Below are 17335 nucleotides of genomic sequence, written 5' to 3'. Positions count from 1 at the left end.
GCTGATGGGAGTTGTAGTCATCAGAACATAGGAAGTTGCATTATACTGCTTTAGATCCTGGGTCTGCCTAGCTCAGTATTGTCTAAACCATGGGTAGGCAAGCTAAGGCCCAGGGGCCGGATCCGGCCCAATCACCTTCTAAATCCAGCCCGCAGATGGTCCAGGAATCAGCGTGTTTTTACATGAGTAGAAGGTGTCCTTTTATTTAAAATGCATCTCTGGGTTATTTGTGGGGCACAGGAATTCGTTCCTTTTTTTCTTTTCTTTTTTTGCAAAATACAGTCCAGCTCCCCACAAGGTCTGAGGAACAGTGTACTGGCCCCCTGCTGAAAAAGTTTGCTGACCCCTGGTAAACTGACCACTAGGGCCTCATCCTAGCCTTACCTGGAACTGTCAGGGATTAAACCTGGGACCTGTATCTAATGCAGATGCCCTGCTATTGTGACGGTCTCTCCTCAAAACAGCTGGAGGGAAGCAGGTTGAGAACAGCTGTCCAAGATCTTGTGCACAGCAGACACCCTAATTCCATGTCACAGCAGAATGCTTTAAAATCTCATTTGTGTTCATGCATGTGTGTGTATATACATGCACACCTGCTTTCCCCCCTCCATAAACGAGTTGTTTAATTTGATAAGTTCAAAAAAACATGTTGCCAGTAACACATTTGTTACATCTCAACAACAAATTTACAATATGCCCTCACCTAGAAGCACTCATTATCCTCCTAAAAAGTGGTCATCTGTAGCTGAGTGAGGATTTGTACGCATACCTCCACATTTCATCTACTGCGCCGCATTGGCTCTCCGGGAAACAAGGTTAGGTGTTCTGTAGACCCACCCAGAAATCAAGGTTAAATCCAAACACTTTTATTGCAATATATCACCATAGCAAATAATGGGACCTTTCCTAGATGGCTGCACAATGAAATGCTACTATATAAGCAAAGCACTCCCAAAGTGCCTATAATACCTGAGAAATATGTTGTTTCACTATAAATCCAGCCTGTTGCCTAGAACAAAAGTTTATGTGGATGCACTCTCAGTTCCTCTGCAAAGGGCTTTGACTTTTGGATCTGCATTGTTCTCCTAACCAGGCCTGCAGTTGGGGGAAGCCCCTGGACCTGGCTTTGCTCCTGGATTCTCAGATAGGACTGTAACCAGGTGCTCCCTTCCCTAGCTTTCCAGAGGGCAGATCTGGTCATATTAGTTGCTGTGAGATTTGGCTGTTTGAAAAAGCATAAACACAGCAGAAAGGGAGGGGTAGTCTTACATGTAAAGAATGTGTACATACCTGCACAGAAATAATTGGATCAGAAAATAGAAGTTCTATTGGAAGCACCTAGGTGAGGATAGGAGAGAGACAAGAAAAAGTAATGATATTGTGGCAGTAGGCTACAGATCTGGAACTGCTGAGAAGTGGAATCAGAGGGTACTGATGTACAGTGGTACCTCGGGTTAAGAACTTAATTCATTCTGGAGGTCCATTCTTAACCTGAAACTGTTCTTAACCCGAGGTACCACTTTAGCTAATGGGGCCTCCCGCTGAAACTGCCATGAGATTTCTGTTCTCATCCTGAAGCAAAGTTCTTAACCCGAGGTACTATTTCTGGATTAGCGGAACATTTGTACATGGCAAATTTAAATAACATGGATAAAACTCATGATTGTGGCATTTAAGAACAGGAGTTGGGGAGTATTCAACCCAGAAAAGCTCTGCCCAAACGTTTTCCTTTCGTTAGGTGAATGTCTGGAGTTCCCCCACTTCTCTTTTCGAAACTACATATAGGTATGTCAGCTTCTCCGATTTACTTTGGTTTATGAAAATAACTGCATTTGTAATTAAATGTATGCTTATCTCCTCCTTGTTACATCAGTTTACAGGATTCAATATGACCCAGGTTTGCATTGATTCATAGCTTTGGTTATACCATCACCCCCAACACACACACAACCCTATGAAATCAATGTGAGATGACAGAATGTGGGCTTTGGGAGAAGGATGAGTTGGTTGTGGGAGGCAGCATTCTAGGAAGCTGTGCATTACGTAGAGTGATTCTGATCTGACCTTTTTTGCCTTATTCTCAAGTGTCAAATGCAATACAGGGCTGTCAAGCAGTCCTTCCCACAGTTATTAAAGAGGTGGACCATTTCTATCTCTGTCCAAATGTGAGTCCCTCTTGCAATTCTTGTGACAGGCTGTCTCCCTTTCCCCCAGTCTACACAGATACATAGTTAAAAGTTAGTCATGCAGCGACTGCAGTGCTTAACTGTCCACAGAAATGATTTTATCCAAACTTCTGCAGTCTCTTCTTAACATTTTATGAGTGAAGGGGTGAGGGCATAGCAATTATATTTTAGTTATTTATGTTCATGGATAAAAACAGAGTTATTTATTCTCATCCTCACTGGTCTGCAGCTGTGGTAGTAGAAAATGGGTGTAGGCTGTTTGTGGTGGCAATTTCCTCCACTTTGAAGGCATGCAGGTATGCTTCAGTGATTTTCAAAGGTGTTCTGGGAAAGATCTATTTCTTAGACTGTTTTCTTTTTTTAATGCTCCTTAGTGGTTCCAGTGTTTAGAAATGACACACAAGCAGTATTCTCTTAATGCTGTGGAAAAGAGCCGTGAGCACAGAGCATGGAGGAAGCTTTTATAGGACTCTATTACAGGAACAGGTTTCAAACCTGCCCTGTAAAAGTGAGGTAGAAATGTGCTCAAACACACCATTTCCCCAACCGCTAATGCAATAGGATAGTGAGTGAGACGGATCAGGTTCAGTGGGGAAGGCATTACCAAACTATTCTCAAATGAGAGCCAGATTAGCTTGGTCAACTCTTTTCATCAGATCCCTAAAAGGAAACTGGTTTGCAGTAAAACTCTTTGAATCAAATGATGAGTCAGGGAAAATTTGTGGAGGAAACAAAGGCAGACTCTTCAGTTGTATCTGAAGAGTGACATATCTCTCTATACTATATTTTTGCAAGAAAAATTGTCATCATGCTGTAGTTTGCATAGCTGCCAGTAGGCGGCCATTCCAACTGCAGTATGACAACAGAACAACAAGCAGGTGAGCAAGCAAATGTCATAGGTGGCAGGCAGTGCAAGTGAGCTGATGAGGAAGGAGTGATGCTCAAAGGAGAGTAGAAAGTGTTTCAGACAGCGGATTGGCAAACCACTCTCTGAGAAACATCCCCCTCCCAATTAAATGTTGCTGGAGCACATTTTGAGGAGGGTGTGAGGCACTTCAGAGATCAGTTTGGCACTCTCTGAAGCATCCCTCACATTAAACATTACTGGAGCAGTTTGGGATCACCCCTCCATTGAACATATTAACAAGCTGTGAGGGATGGGGTGCCATATTTGGGGTGAGCTTCACAGGGGAGGGGTAGAAGGCAAGCTAAGTGAGGTGGGGTGAGCTGTGGAAGACAGGGTAGTAAAGAGTGCAGGTTTAGTCAGGTGTAAAGGGAGGGATGCCCAGGGGTGTGTGAGTGAGTGGGGTTGGTGAGTGGAGCAAGCAGGGGTGGGAACCCTCAGTTGTATATGAAATCTTAAACATGACAGATATTGGCAGCTGGCTAATTATCTTATACAGTGGTACCTTGGTACCCAAACGCCTTGGTTCCCAAATGCCAAAAACCCGGAAGTAAGTGTTCCTGTTTTCAAATATTTTCCGAAGCTGAACGTCCGATGCTGTTGTCAGCAATTGCTTCTGGGCACCTGTACTAATCAGAAGCTATGCCTTGGTTTTCGAACATTTCAGAAGTCAAACGGACTTCCGGAACGGATTAAGTTTGGTGCTTTTGTTTTTGTGGCTTTCTCGGTTAATTTGTTTTTGTGACTGTGTGGGACCCAGTTCAGCTACTGATTGACTAATTGTGTGACTGCGGAAATGGATAAAAGCCCCCCCCCATCCAAACAATGACTATCATCAGTGCAGGTAAGGAAAAAAATTAATTTTTATTTTTATCATCTACAATACTGTCTTATTTATTTTATAATATGGTACATTGATTTTTGCTTTCATTTTATGGATCAATGGTCTCGTTAGATAGTATAATTCATGTTAAATTGCTGTTTTAGGGGTTGTTTTTAAAAGTCTGGAATGGATTAATCCCTTTTGCATTACTTTTTATGGGAAAGCGCGCCTTGGTTTTGGAACACTTTGGTTTTGGAATGGACTTCTGGAATGGATTAAGTTTGAGAACCAAGGTACCACTGTACAAGGTTTCTTGCTTTATTGCACAATTACCCAAAAGACATAATTCTGCAATTGAATAGATGGCACCGTTCCTGTAAGAACCATGGAACCTACAGTGGTGCCCCGCAAGACGAATGCCTCGCAAGACGGAAAACCCGCTAGACGAAAGGGTTTTCCGTTTTTGAGCTGCTTCGCAAGACGATTTTCCCTATGGGCTTGCTTTGGAAGATGAAAACGTCTTGCAAGTGTTCCGATTTTTTCCCCGCTTTCCCCCCCTTTTTCTAAGTCGCTAAGCCGCTAATAGCCTTTTAGCCGCTAATCCGCTAAGCCTTTAATAGCCGCTAATCCTTTAATAGCCGCTAAACCGCTAATAGCGCTAATCCGCTAAGCCACTAATAGGGTTGCTTCGCAAGACGAAAAAACCGCTAGACAAAAAGGCTCGCGGAACGGATTAATTTCGTCTTGTGAGGCACCACTGTACTTCCAAGGAGGGCTGCCCAAGCATCCACCTCAAATGGGTTGTGCTTTTTCATTTGCCTGAGAAACTCAGTGCACAGTTTAAGCACCAGCAAAATGTGGAAGGTCATTCACAGAGTCCACTTCTGCTGCCTCCCCTACCCACTTTCCCTTCCCTCTGAGGGCCCAGCAACTTACTGGGAGATGAAAGGAAAGGCAATGGAGCTGATATGCATGTTTCTGCTCCCCAGCAAAGCATATGTTCTCAACAAGGACAGGAGTAGGGCCCTGTCCCCAGAATCCCCTGGGGAAGGAAATGGTGCTATTCACATCCATTTCTGCTTGGGAGAAAGCTCTCTTCTATCTTTTTTTTTGTGTGTGTGTCCCATTCAAGGGTGGCAAAATGGGGAGACACTTTTCTTTGAGGGTTTTTTTTTGGGGGGGAGGGGACACAAATATAATGAACTTCTTGCTGCCAGCTTCAGCAGCGGCCAGAGAAGAAGAGAGAGATCATTGTAGTGAACCACTGCTTTTATTTTCCTCTGTGTCCAGGATGCTACATCTTCCTGTAGGAGACTCTCTCATTGCTGCCTCCACCACAGGTTAAAGTGAAGAGAAAGCTCTTTGCTGCATCAATTACTGCTGTTATTCTCCCACTAGAACAGGGCTGGGCAACCTGTGGCTCTGTATATGTTGTTGGACTCCAGCTTCTTCTGGCCCCAGACAACATGGCCAATGGTCAGGGATGATGGGAGTTGGAGTACATCAACATAATGAGTGGGAGGGATAGGTTCCCCAACCCTTCCTTAGAGCATTAATATGTAAAGACATAGTGACATTCCAGGGGAGGATAATCAGAAGGGGTTCTCTTGCTGCTACCGCTAAAGGTGGCAAAGTGTAAAAAATAACCAAAATGGTTTGTTACATTCATGTACCCGCCTTTCTCCGTCAAAAGCTACCTCTCCAATTTGGGCAGTCCTTTCTGCACCCAGAAACATTCCACCCGTGGACCAAAGTATGTGCCTGCATACTTTTCACTCTGATCAAAACGCCACAGTTTTATCAAAAAGCAGAAATAAACAAACATTCCTATGTTAGCAAAGCTGGGGAAGAACAGTTCTTCCATCGCTTCTCTGACATTTTTTCTTTCCATTTGTAGAAAAATTCCTCATGAACAGTAGGCATTCTGTACACAGAGAATCCAATAGCTTGAAGAATTTTGTTTGCATTTTCTTAAGGACAGGCTTTCACACACATACCTCACAGGTTTTGAAAGGAAAGAAAACAGCACCCTGGAACCCATTTATTTAAAAGCAATTCACTTAGCTAGAAGTGTGCTTTATTTCAGCTGATGTTATTAAAGATGCTAGTTTTTGAAGAGCTTTTTCTTTGAAAACCTGCACTTGCTTTCTGCTGAGGGAAGTCATAACCCTCCTGTTTATGGCATATCATTCTAGTGCTGCAGAAATAATTGCATTGCCAACAATGCTGAAGGGATCAGGAAGAGGATGACCTTTTTAATGCACCGAATACCCATTTGTAGAACAAGGGCAGGCTGTCAAAGTGGAGCCATTAGAATCTGCTCGTTGCACCAGTGTGCTTCATCCTGTTTTCTAATTCAGTGCGCTCAAAGCTGCATCTTGGAAAGCCCACTTTGAGGCTCCCATGTGCCTGAGCTCTCAAAAGTATGAAAACAAAGCAATTATACTATTAGAATGGGGATGGAAATTTCAGATAAGCCCCCTTTAGTCTTTCGTTTTGTGAGGGTTCTCCATTTCAAAGACATTCAACAGTAGCTGTGGATTGAAATCTTGGACATCAGCCATCAAAGGATGAAGTGTATATATGAATTAACCACAAATCTCTAGATTATATGTTGCTGCTGCTGCTGCTGCTGCTGCTGCTATTATTATTGTTCTTGTATATTCATCACCTTAATGGCCAGATAGCAACTCACAGCAAAAATATCAAACAGGTACAAAATATTCCATTAACATTAAAACAAACAAGCAAAACTAATTATATCTTTTTTTAAAAAAAAAAGTTCTAAAACCTCATCAACCCCATAGCATCACAGGATCATCTTAAAGCATACAGCCAGCAGATACCCCCAGAAAAATTAACAATGAAAGTACAAAGAATCACAAAGATAACCTCAGTGCAAGAGAGATCTCCTTCAGAAGAGCATTCAGGGGGCTACTGAAAAGTCTCTCTCTCTTGTAGTCACCCTCTACACTTCTGCTAGAAGGGGGAATTTGATGAAGGGTCTTCAGGAGGGCATCCCATGAGGTTTTGGGGTCCCGATCTCCAAATTATTTTTACTGTAAACATATGCAACCCAGTACAGCTGAGTCAGAATGGGCATGATATGTTCAGCATGGCTGATGCCATTCAAGAGTATGGCTGCTAACTCTTATACCAGCTGCAGTTTCAAGACCACATATAAAAGAAACCCAATGCTTAGTGCACTGCAGTAATCTAACCTCGAAATCATCAGAGCATAGACAACATCCACATTCGGATAGAAAGTAGCTGTCCCACCAGCTGAAACTGGCAGATGACACTCTGTACCGAAAAGGTCACTTATGCTTCCAGTGACACTAATGGATCCAGGAGCACCTCCAAGCTATGAACCTGCTCCTTCATTAGCATCACCTATCAAAAAAAAAAAAAATCAAGCCGTGTCTGCACTCCAAATTCTTCCATTGCAGCTTAAGCTTGAATTTTCCCACACCTGCCTTTATAGGACATCAGGCAGGGGAAAGGTAAGCATAGTTAAATCCAAACAACCTGGCAGGCTTATGTGGTATAGGTTCCTCACCTCTGACATATCCAAGCAGAGGAAACATTCTCAGTAGAAAGTCTTTGCTCTTGACATAGTCAAGTGCCTGAATTTTTCCTGCATCCTTCACAAAGAAGGGGCTTCTATGCCTGCACAATTATTTCAATTCTGAAAAAAATGAAAAGTTATTGGTCGTTGATTTTCCATTACATTCAACTGGGAAAGCAATCCAAGACTTCTGAAAATGAACTCTGATGAGGCTACTCTTTCTTAGTCAGCTGTCTACTTTGTATCTATTTCTTAGCTCCTTATCTCTCAGCTTTCCTGTATCCCAGGATGTCTCCACAGTTTCAGTAGTTCTGCGTGAGTTTTTAATCCCAGCCAAACTGATAGTTTTCCCTTTCCTTACAGAATTTGGATGGCAAATAGTCTATGAGCAGCAGAACATTTGGAGACGTCATGCGAGTCCCTGTCAGATACTTTACTCCCATAGGTACAATACAGTAAAGGTAGACAATCATTTGCTACTTCAGGATCTCTCTCTTTGTTTTTATTTACACACACACACACATGCACGCACGCACGCACAATAATCACACTATCTATGTGAGGGAGAGGACACTGGACTACAGCGGTTTCCATCCTTGACTATTGGTCATGTTGGCCTGGGTTGATAAAAGCCAAAAGTCTAAGAACGTTTGGAGGCCTACACCCTGATGTTTCCCACCCCTGATCTATCTACTAAACTATCTGTTGACCTCTTGCCCAAATGCACCTGGCCATTAGGTGTGGAGACATGCATTAGCCAAATCTGTGCAAAGAGGATTCTCCTCTGAACTTGTTTCAACAAACTGTTAGGATGTTACATCTCCTACAGTGCTCCACATTGACTGCCTGCATCTCAAAATGGTGCTATTGTGCTTTGCATCCACTAATCACCGCTGGACAGCTGCTTCTCCCAGCATGTCAGCCACCTTTAGGCTGATCTGGCGCATGGATAAAGAAAGAGCACCACATGCTGGCCCCTGTAGTCTCCACAGGTAGCACCTCCACATTAAAGATGAATGTTCCTGCAATCTGCTCTGTTTTATGCTACACTGATGTGGCAATGGAGGTGGGCAAATTGCCAAAATAGCTTCCATCAGAGCCCCAATTTGGAGGGAGCAAGTTGCTTGATTGACTTCCTTTTCTCTAGTACAATAAAGGAAAAGCCAATGAAACAGAATACCTTCGGCTATTTTCACCAGTTGGTTTTTGCATTTCCCACATCTGTAAATCGAATGAGAAAACTACAATGACTCGAAAGTACATTCAAGTTAAAAATAGCTCCCTTCTTCTTTCTGTCAGGCTTTAACAGCATTTAGAAGTGCTAGACAGGCACAAGACATCTGCAACGTATTCACATAGTGTAACCTGAGAAAATGCCCTTAGATTTGGCCCCATATATTGAGAATCAAGCTAGATTCAGTCATTGTATTTTTTGAAAATGCAAGAGCAATTCTAAGGCTCATACACAAGGGTAAAACAAACTTAGAGAATTAATGGTTTGCCACTAAAGTCAATATATCTGGATATCTTTACAGTTGGACGTATTATTTATTATGTGGATGCTTGCATCAACAGAGGCCAATACAGCAAGACTGTCAGAGATGCAACCTTTGGGGGAAAGGAACTTACATTCCCTTCCAGGTAAAGAAAAGAAACTATATTTCTCATCTTCAGCAATTGAAGATTCTTTTGCCAATATGATATCAATATTTTAAAATCATTTTTTTTAACTGGTCATCTTTCAACAGGAGCAAATCTGTGGCCCATATGGTGGATCCTTACAAGTGGACTTCATGGGGCTTGTCATGTCTTGAAATCTAGAAATACAAGATCAGATATTGGTCATGATCCAAAAGAAAAATAATCCATGCACTGGGTCCCTGAATGCATGCCTGATCACTCTCAATTATATACACCCTGGAATGAATGGATAAATACAATTACGTTTACCCACTGAATGACATCTATATTTGCAAAACATGATGCCTAAATAAGACCTCAATGTATTATTGAAAGTGAAAATTATTTCTAGGGTTGCCATTAGTCTGGATTTTCCTGGACATATCCGGAATACTGCAGTCGGCAGCAGTGTGTGGGCGAAATTCGGTTAAATGTCCAGGAAAATCCAGGTGTATGGCAGCCCATCAGCCCATGTTAAGCAACAGTTCTAGCATCCTTTGTTTGCAATTAACCCATTTATACTCTAGGAATAAGATGGAACCTTGGGAGAGTTTCCTTCTGAAAAATCTTGGTAGAGGGGACAGAGTGCAGAACAAATGAATAAGCAGTGCCATTTTCACACGATGCTTAGTTTGGCTTCACAAAATGCCTCACTTTAAAAATAAGCCATAGGTTTCAGCCTTAGATATTGTGAAAGTGAGACAAAATGTCTCACGTTAAAAATAAGCCATAGTTTTCAGTCTTAGATATTGAACTTGAAGTTGTCCTCAGCAGCCTGCCTTAGGTCTTTTTTTAATACCGCTTCTTAGCAGCTTCAAAAGTTGCTGAAAAAGAACCACCAGCTATGTACATTCTGTCTATGTCAATCATTGTGTGTGAAGAATGTGAGAGATTCTTTTGCATCCAGCAGACAGCCTTGCTAAAACCATACTGGGAAATTGCAACGAATGCTCCAAACTCAAGTACAGTGGTACCTTGTTTTAAGAACAGCTTAGTTTATGAACAATTTGGATTAAGAACGCTGCAAACCTGGAAGTAAGTGTTTTGGTTTGTGAACTTTACCTTGGAAGCAGAACATGTTTTGCTTCCTGTTGAGTGTGTTCCATTTGTAAATTGAGTCCCCCACTGCTTTGGGAAAGCACGCCTTGGTTTAAGAACGCTTTGGTTTAAGAACGGACTTCAGGAACGGATTAAGTTTGTAAACCAAGGTATTTGCTTCTTAGACAGCCTTCTCAGACAACATCCATCCTCAAGTAGAGGGAGCATCTGAATACAATTCACCAACTATCCCTTTAACATTTGCAGAAGTGTTGCCCCAACACTTTCCAGAGCAATACTTCCGTTAATTTGAAAAGTAAAAGCGACCAACTTTCAAGGCCTTTGCCTTGTAAAGACTGAATGATTGGAACTTGGAATAGGGACTTCTCAGTGGCAACACCTGAACTGTGGAACCCTCTTCTCCAGGAGAATGGCATCACCAATGAGCTAGGCAAAATTGTTTCTTTTTTGCTAAGCCTTTTCAAGTACGGATTGTTTTAAAAGAGCTATTATGACAGATGGAGGGAAATGTGAATTCATTTTTCCATTTGATTTTGATGTACAGTATCTGAATGTGTAAGATTACTTTTATGTAATATGTTTGTGGTAACTTTACATGACTTGCCCTGTGAGCATTTTATGGTGAAGGGCAGAATATAATCCAATCAATCAATAAATTTGACAAGTTACACTTGTATTTTTTATGTTGGCATCTAAACAGTAATCTGAAGAGAAATTGTTGCACGAGACCCATTAACTTCTAAGCACTGCTGCTCAAGGTGTAGCTTGAATTCAATGGACACATATATTAGGGTTTGCTATTGTATTGCTATTTAAACAATAACTTATGTATAACAAAAAAGTGAAGATTTGCAGAAATATGAATATAAAGAGAACTTCCCATGAAACAGTTATATCAGCTAGACAACCATTCTCAGAGTCACAGTCAAATACATTTCAAGAATTTTGTGTTCAAGTGCTCAAAAAGAAAATTAAATCTCCAGATCATCTGTAGCATTTTCATGAAGGTACCGTATTTTTCGCTCTATAACACGCACCCGACCATAACACGCACATAGTTTTTAGAGAAGGAAAATCCGTAGGCATGCCACCCGTAGGCATTCCCTCCATAACACACACAGACATTTCCCCTTACTTTTTAAGAGGAAAAAAGTGAGTGTTATGGTGCAAAAAATATGGTAAGTGTTATTTTGGTATACAAAACAAAAACTTTAAGCATCTGAAGGTATCGAGACAAACATTTTGTATCACTTAAGTATTTCCCCCTCGTATTATAAACCAAACACATTTTATTGTGAGGGAAGGATTAAATAAAACCTGAAAAGTGCAGCTACGTTATTAACTCAGTGTAATCCAAGCTACAGAGAACCAATTTGTTGGAATGACAAGCTAAACGTTTGGCAACAAATGGATTTGTATTTCAACGTAGGGGAAATTAAGGAGATTTTGTTCTTTCAGAGTATGGGGCTAATGCAAGCAGGATAGCCATTCTTGTGAGACAGTGAAATGCCTTTGTGGTGACATGAAACCTCATATAGAAACATTGTATATGTATTTCTTATGCCCCAGGGATTCAATTTCTACTTTAGTGGGATCAAGATTTGAAATCACTAAAAACTGAAGTTTCAATTTTGTTTATCCAACCTGCAGGGTATAAAAGTGCTTACAAAGGAAACATATAGCCAAGATTTTGAGTTATGATTATTTCTTTCTTTTCTGCACGGACAACCTTTACTTTAAATAGGGCTTTAAAAATATACAGTAAACTCGGAGTCTTAAAAAAAATAATATTACAGCAGTAAGTGAGAATTTCACTTTCTTCAGCCTTGTAAGGAGGATTAAAAATAATAATTCTCAGTCTAAAGATCTGTCCTTGGCCCTTCTGGCGATCTTATCTGAGTCTTCATCATCATTAACAGTCCTTGGAAAGAGGTGTTAAATTTGCTAAAACAGAGAAGTGTTCATGTGGAATGAAGGCAGCTCAATAACACTTCATATCTAGTGGCTTCGTATATAGGCTAATGGGTAAATCCTTTTTTTAAAAAAACACCCAGAATTTGACATGCAATGTTCAAAAATAAATAGAGAAAAATAAAAAACACATTTTTCGTTAAGAAATATATTTGTGCCAACATCAGTTCAGCACCAGTAGAGCAAACCATTATTTCTGTGTAATGGAAGGTGGACAGTTCCTTATGGCAGGGAAAGTGGGGCATGTCATGGACAATATCCAGTAGATGCCTGTGTAACTCATACAATCAAATTATACCAGATTCCGCTCACAGTCACAAGAAATGCTCAACTATGTGGGGGTCCAGCAACAAAGGATTGGTTGTTGAGGTATACATTGCCTTCACAACATAAGCCCTGCTCAGGCCTTATGCTCATGGGAAAAGCCAACATTTGAGCTAGGCCACACCAATTAGCCTCAGCCCCAGGGCTACACAGACACCAGTCCTTCCCCACAGTATCTGCATATACAGCGTGAATTTCTGCAGAGAGCAAGCATTTGTGTATTTGTCTGCACATGTGAAATCCCATCCCTGCACACATTTGTGCTGTATGCACAAACTCCAGAGAATGAGACAAGTTGACATATGCTTTATGGCAGGTGGGACTATTCAGTGCAGCCCAGCTCATGCTCTGATCTTACCTATTCCTAACATCTGAAGTGGTCTATTAATGTTCATGTGTGTATCTCCTGAAATAGTTAAATAGCTGTGTGCATAATATTTTCAAATCATCTAAATAGGGTGAGGCAGACTCTGGAACCATCCGCAGCTTTTTCATCAGCAAAATTGCCAGTCTGTTGTTGCCAACCACTGCCAATCCAACTGTTCCTTTTTCTCACAGCCATCATACTGCCCCCTGCACTTAGTTGCCCTCCATCCTTGGAGGCTGGGCTAAAGTGGCTTCAAGATGTGTCAGACATGAACACTACATGCAGACTTTCTAGTTCTAGACTTCTAGAAGACAATGTCACTTGGGAAAAGTGGTCTGCCCTAGCCTAGAGCATCTACTTTAGAGGCCTATGGGCAATGCACAAACCCAGCAACATTTTAGAGGAGATTTGTGCTTTCATGACTGCAGGAGGAGGCTGGAAATGGATAAATGCCTAGAGGAAGCATAGTTGCCATTCAAGATGGACACTTCAGCCTACACCAAGATCAGGTTAACCTTCATTTTCATGAATTTAAGCAGTTTTAATACTTTGGCTTACATTTGTGGGTCTCAGGTTCTTAGCTTGAGGGATAAAGTTTGAATCCTACAGATCCTATTGTCATCTCTTTCACTTCAGTGTGTGATCTTCTCCAAGTGACATTCATTGTTCAGAAGGGATTTTTTTCCCCTCGCACTGATCTAAAAAAACACCTCTCTTATCCTTTGAAACCTGCAGTTTGACTTCCAATATGTAGCTGCAATGCACCTGAATACTTATATTTTCTGATTCTCAAATATGCTTTCCCTACAAATCCTGATTTCCCACAGTCCTTTAGCATTGTAAACCCCACCCAAAAATCAAACTTATGAGTTGCATCATCATAGTCATTTTACATTGGTTACCCAATAACATAGTTTGCTGGGTGGCTTATAAAGATAAATCAAATAAAATATAATTAAAAAATTAAAGTCTTAAAACAATGGCAAAGGTATATGTGTGATTAACTAATCTGATAAGGTATGTTATAAAGCTACCACTATACATTATGGAGGTGCCCATGTTGTACCATGAGAAACATGTCTGGGTATCACACCAACATCCCAAACCAATATAGAGTCCCAATCTGTGAGTTTGATTCAGGGTTATGTTGCCACCACCACCATGTGACTTTTACATACAATTGACCCTTATCATCTGGTAATACTGCATTATTGATAGCAGAAACTATGGACAACCCAGAGAACATGTACATTATCTACATAATTAATACTGTCTTGGAAGTCTGCACTCTTGTGTCTTAACCCTAACCCTAATGACACAAGGGCAACTAAGCTGAAATTACATTTGTAGAAGAAAGTAACATATAATATTTATATCAAATATGAGATATTCTCTAAAGTGAAGCCAGAGTAGGCAGATATTACATCTGAAGGAAGGGAAACACAGGTAACCTGCATTTTTGACTGGGTTCCTCACAGTTCCTTTCAAGATTGTGTTCTTAATGTGTTTTTCTTTCTAGGAGCACATTTCTTCCAGGCCAATGATTTGCTGTTAAGGATCAAACTCTGTACATTCCTTCACACCCTTGTTCCTATTGGTCCTTCAAAAGCACAGTAGCTCTCAAATTCCTCTAGTCTGAACCCGACTCAATTTGCTTTTCTCTAATAATGTCAAGCTCGATGGCTAGGATTTATCCCAGGATTCAGTTCATCACTTTGTTCAATGAATCAGATAATTATGTGCTTCTGGTAAACAGAGCAACAAACACACTTATAAAAGAATCACCCCCCTCTCCTTGACAGGGTTAAGGGATTAGATATTCCTCTTGGGGATCCTCTTAGAAAACTAATGAAATGAAAAGGGGAAAGTATTGCATTGATTTGAAAACAAAAGGGCTGAGAGTGAGATGCACTTGGCTCTTATTATTCTAGCCATCTTCAATGAAATTCTGGACAACATCCCATGTAAGTAAGGAAGTGTACAAGCCACAGTGGGGGCTGTTATCTAACAAAATAAAACCTCCTTGCAAATCTTCAGTTTGCACATTCCTAATTCCTAAGTAGTTATACTATGTATCACACCCAGTTTCCAATATTTTTAAAAAACGTTTTGGCTAACATTTGCTTTCAGCATAATGTGGCATTTGTTATCCCATCAACTAGGAACTGGATGTCTAATGTTTGTATGATTGTGACCTGCACAGGCACCATGGGAATGTAAAGTTTGACTGAAGCCTGAAAAATATGAGATCTGCATTATGCTTTAGAAGAATGAAAGAAAACACATACACAAATGGAAAAAAACTGAATTAAAAATTAAATATTGATGTATGACATACTTTATGAATGATCCCAAACCTGCCATTGCTGTTTTAACTTGGCACACAAAGTCATCTTCCTGGAGTTATAATGCCCAATAATATACCAATGTTACACAGACAATACAATAACACTACTCTCCGATGCACAGGTGAAATAATGGGATGCGATGCATGGATGAAATAACACTACCCTTTAAAGACTTGGTCGTAATTTGTTTTTTGAATAATGTCATTTGCTTTCCTGGGCAATATTGATTATTTCAAAGAGAGAATTCTAGATACCCAGGGGTGGGTGGGTATGAAATGATCCAGACTTTCTTTTGTAGGATGCCTTTCTCACTATAGGTACAGTGGTACCTCGGGTTACATACGCTTCAGGTTACATACGCTCCAGGTTACAGACTCCGCTAACCCAGAAATAGTACCTTGGGTTAAGAACTTTGCTTCAGGATGAGAACAGAATTTGTGCTCTGGCGGTGCAGCAGCAGCAGGAGGCCCCATTAGCTAAAGTGGTGCTTCAGGTTAAGAACAGTTTCATGTTAAGAACAGACCTCCGGAACGAATTAAGTGCTTAAGCTGAGGTACCACTGTACTTCACTAGTTCACCAGCACCTGTCTTTTTTTAATTGACAGGTGGCTTCCATATTATTTTGCTACTTTTTAATTAATTAGTCATGTGCTCAATAGCCTATCTCTCTCTCACACACGTACATTTGAATGGCAGAGATGGAGAGGATTCTGAGAAAATACTGCACATATAAAATCTCTCGTAGGGAGGTGTCCTGTTTAGAGGCATAGGCAGAAGCAGACACACACACAGCTCCATTCCCTCTGGCACCAATTAGCATCGCTTTTGATTTTCTGAGCTGAAAGGAAGTGGCTTAAATGAGTCATAGAGACTGAACTTCCCCATTACCCTTTGAGGTAGTCCCACAGGGTTGGAACATTGACTTGCATTTCTACAGTTCAGTGTATGTTTTGTGGACAAAAAGGGGATTTAGCTTTCTTGGACGTGAAATCAACCATTTGCTGTATGTGTGTGTCCTTGCAGGCCAAGAGAAAGGTATTATTAGCAAAACAGATAAATAAATAATCTAAATTAAGGTTATAAATAAAATAGATTTCTAGGTTTAGCCCACTGGGTATAGCTAATCCAGCTGGGCCCTGATTCACAGTGACAGAGGCTAATCCCAGCAGTGTGGAGAAATTGAATCAATATGAGCAGATGCCAAATATTGACTCTTTCCAAGCACAATTATGCTTCTCACCAAGTCTCCTGTGGGATGCATCCAAAACACCCAGGGACACCAGGTCTACTGGCAGTCCCTACCAGCCCATAGCTTTAATTGTATTCTCTCCTGCTGTCATAGCAGCATTTTAATTCCCAGTAATATAGCATACCTTCCAACTTTTCTCCAATGGAAATAGGGACATCTTATTCCATAATAACAATTTTACTATTTATACTCTGCCCATCTGACTGTGTTGCTTCAGCCACTCTGGGCGGCTTCCAACATATATAAAAACATAATAAAATATTAAACATTTTTTTAAAAAACCCTTCCCTATACAGGGATGCCTTCAGACGGCTTGGCGGTCGGATAACTCCATACCCTCCAACATTTCTCTGATGAAAATAGGGGCATCCTAAGGAAAAGCGGAACATTCTGGGATAAAAATCAGAAACTGGGATGACTTTGGTAAATCCAGGACTATCCCTGGAAAATAGGGACACTTGGAGGGTCTGATATAGAAGCTACAAAACATGTTTGCTTATGGACATGTCACCCTTTGAAAACTAGCACACTGAGCAAATATTTACACTTGGGGTTGTCAACCTCCAGACTCTCAGCCTGTTTCCATCTGGGTGGTGAGGAGGAGGGAAAGGGGGAAAGCAGGTGGCGAATGGGGTGATTTCCAACCCACTTTTGGCCCTGGCCCTACCCATTACAGGGTCCATTACAAAGAGCCAGTGTGGTGTAGTGGTTAAGAGCGGTGAACTCTGAAGTCTCTCAGCCTCACTCACCTCACAGAGTGTTTGTTGTGGGGGAGGAAGGGAAAGGAGAATGTTAGCCGCTTTGAGACTCCTTCGGGTAGTGATAAAGCAGGATACCAAATCCAAACTATTCTCCT

The 17335-nt window shown here is 41.0% G+C and overlaps 1 protein-coding gene across 17 annotated transcripts in view; it reads left to right on the top strand.

The window, feature by feature from the left end:
• LOC309539061 (uncharacterized protein) overlaps nucleotides 1–17335 on the top strand; it is a 230455-nt gene that overhangs the window by 116651 nt on the left and 96469 nt on the right. For 5 of the 17 annotated variants that reach the window (XR_014222626.1, XR_014222629.1, XR_014222632.1 and 2 more), the window contains 2 exons: nucleotides 7845–7942; nucleotides 9017–9122. The exons of 4 other annotated variants lie outside the window; for them this stretch is intronic. Coding sequence is in view for 5 of the 13 variants with exons in the window: in XM_082234868.1 (XP_082090994.1) it covers nucleotides 7845–7942; nucleotides 9017–9122 (204 nt within the window). In the remaining 8 variants the exon portion in view is untranslated. The remainder of the gene's footprint in view (nucleotides 1–7844; nucleotides 7943–9016; nucleotides 9123–17335) is intronic. 8 more of the 17 variants (XR_014222628.1, XR_014222630.1, XM_082234866.1 and 5 more) reach the window with 3 other exon arrangements.

This window comes from Podarcis vaucheri (genome assembly GCF_965113315.1).
Source record: "Podarcis vaucheri genome assembly, chromosome: 8".
NCBI lineage: Eukaryota > Metazoa > Chordata > Lepidosauria > Squamata > Lacertidae > Podarcis > Podarcis vaucheri.
Note: the sequence above shows the minus strand (reverse complement) of the source record. Positions and strands in the feature narration are given on the sequence as shown.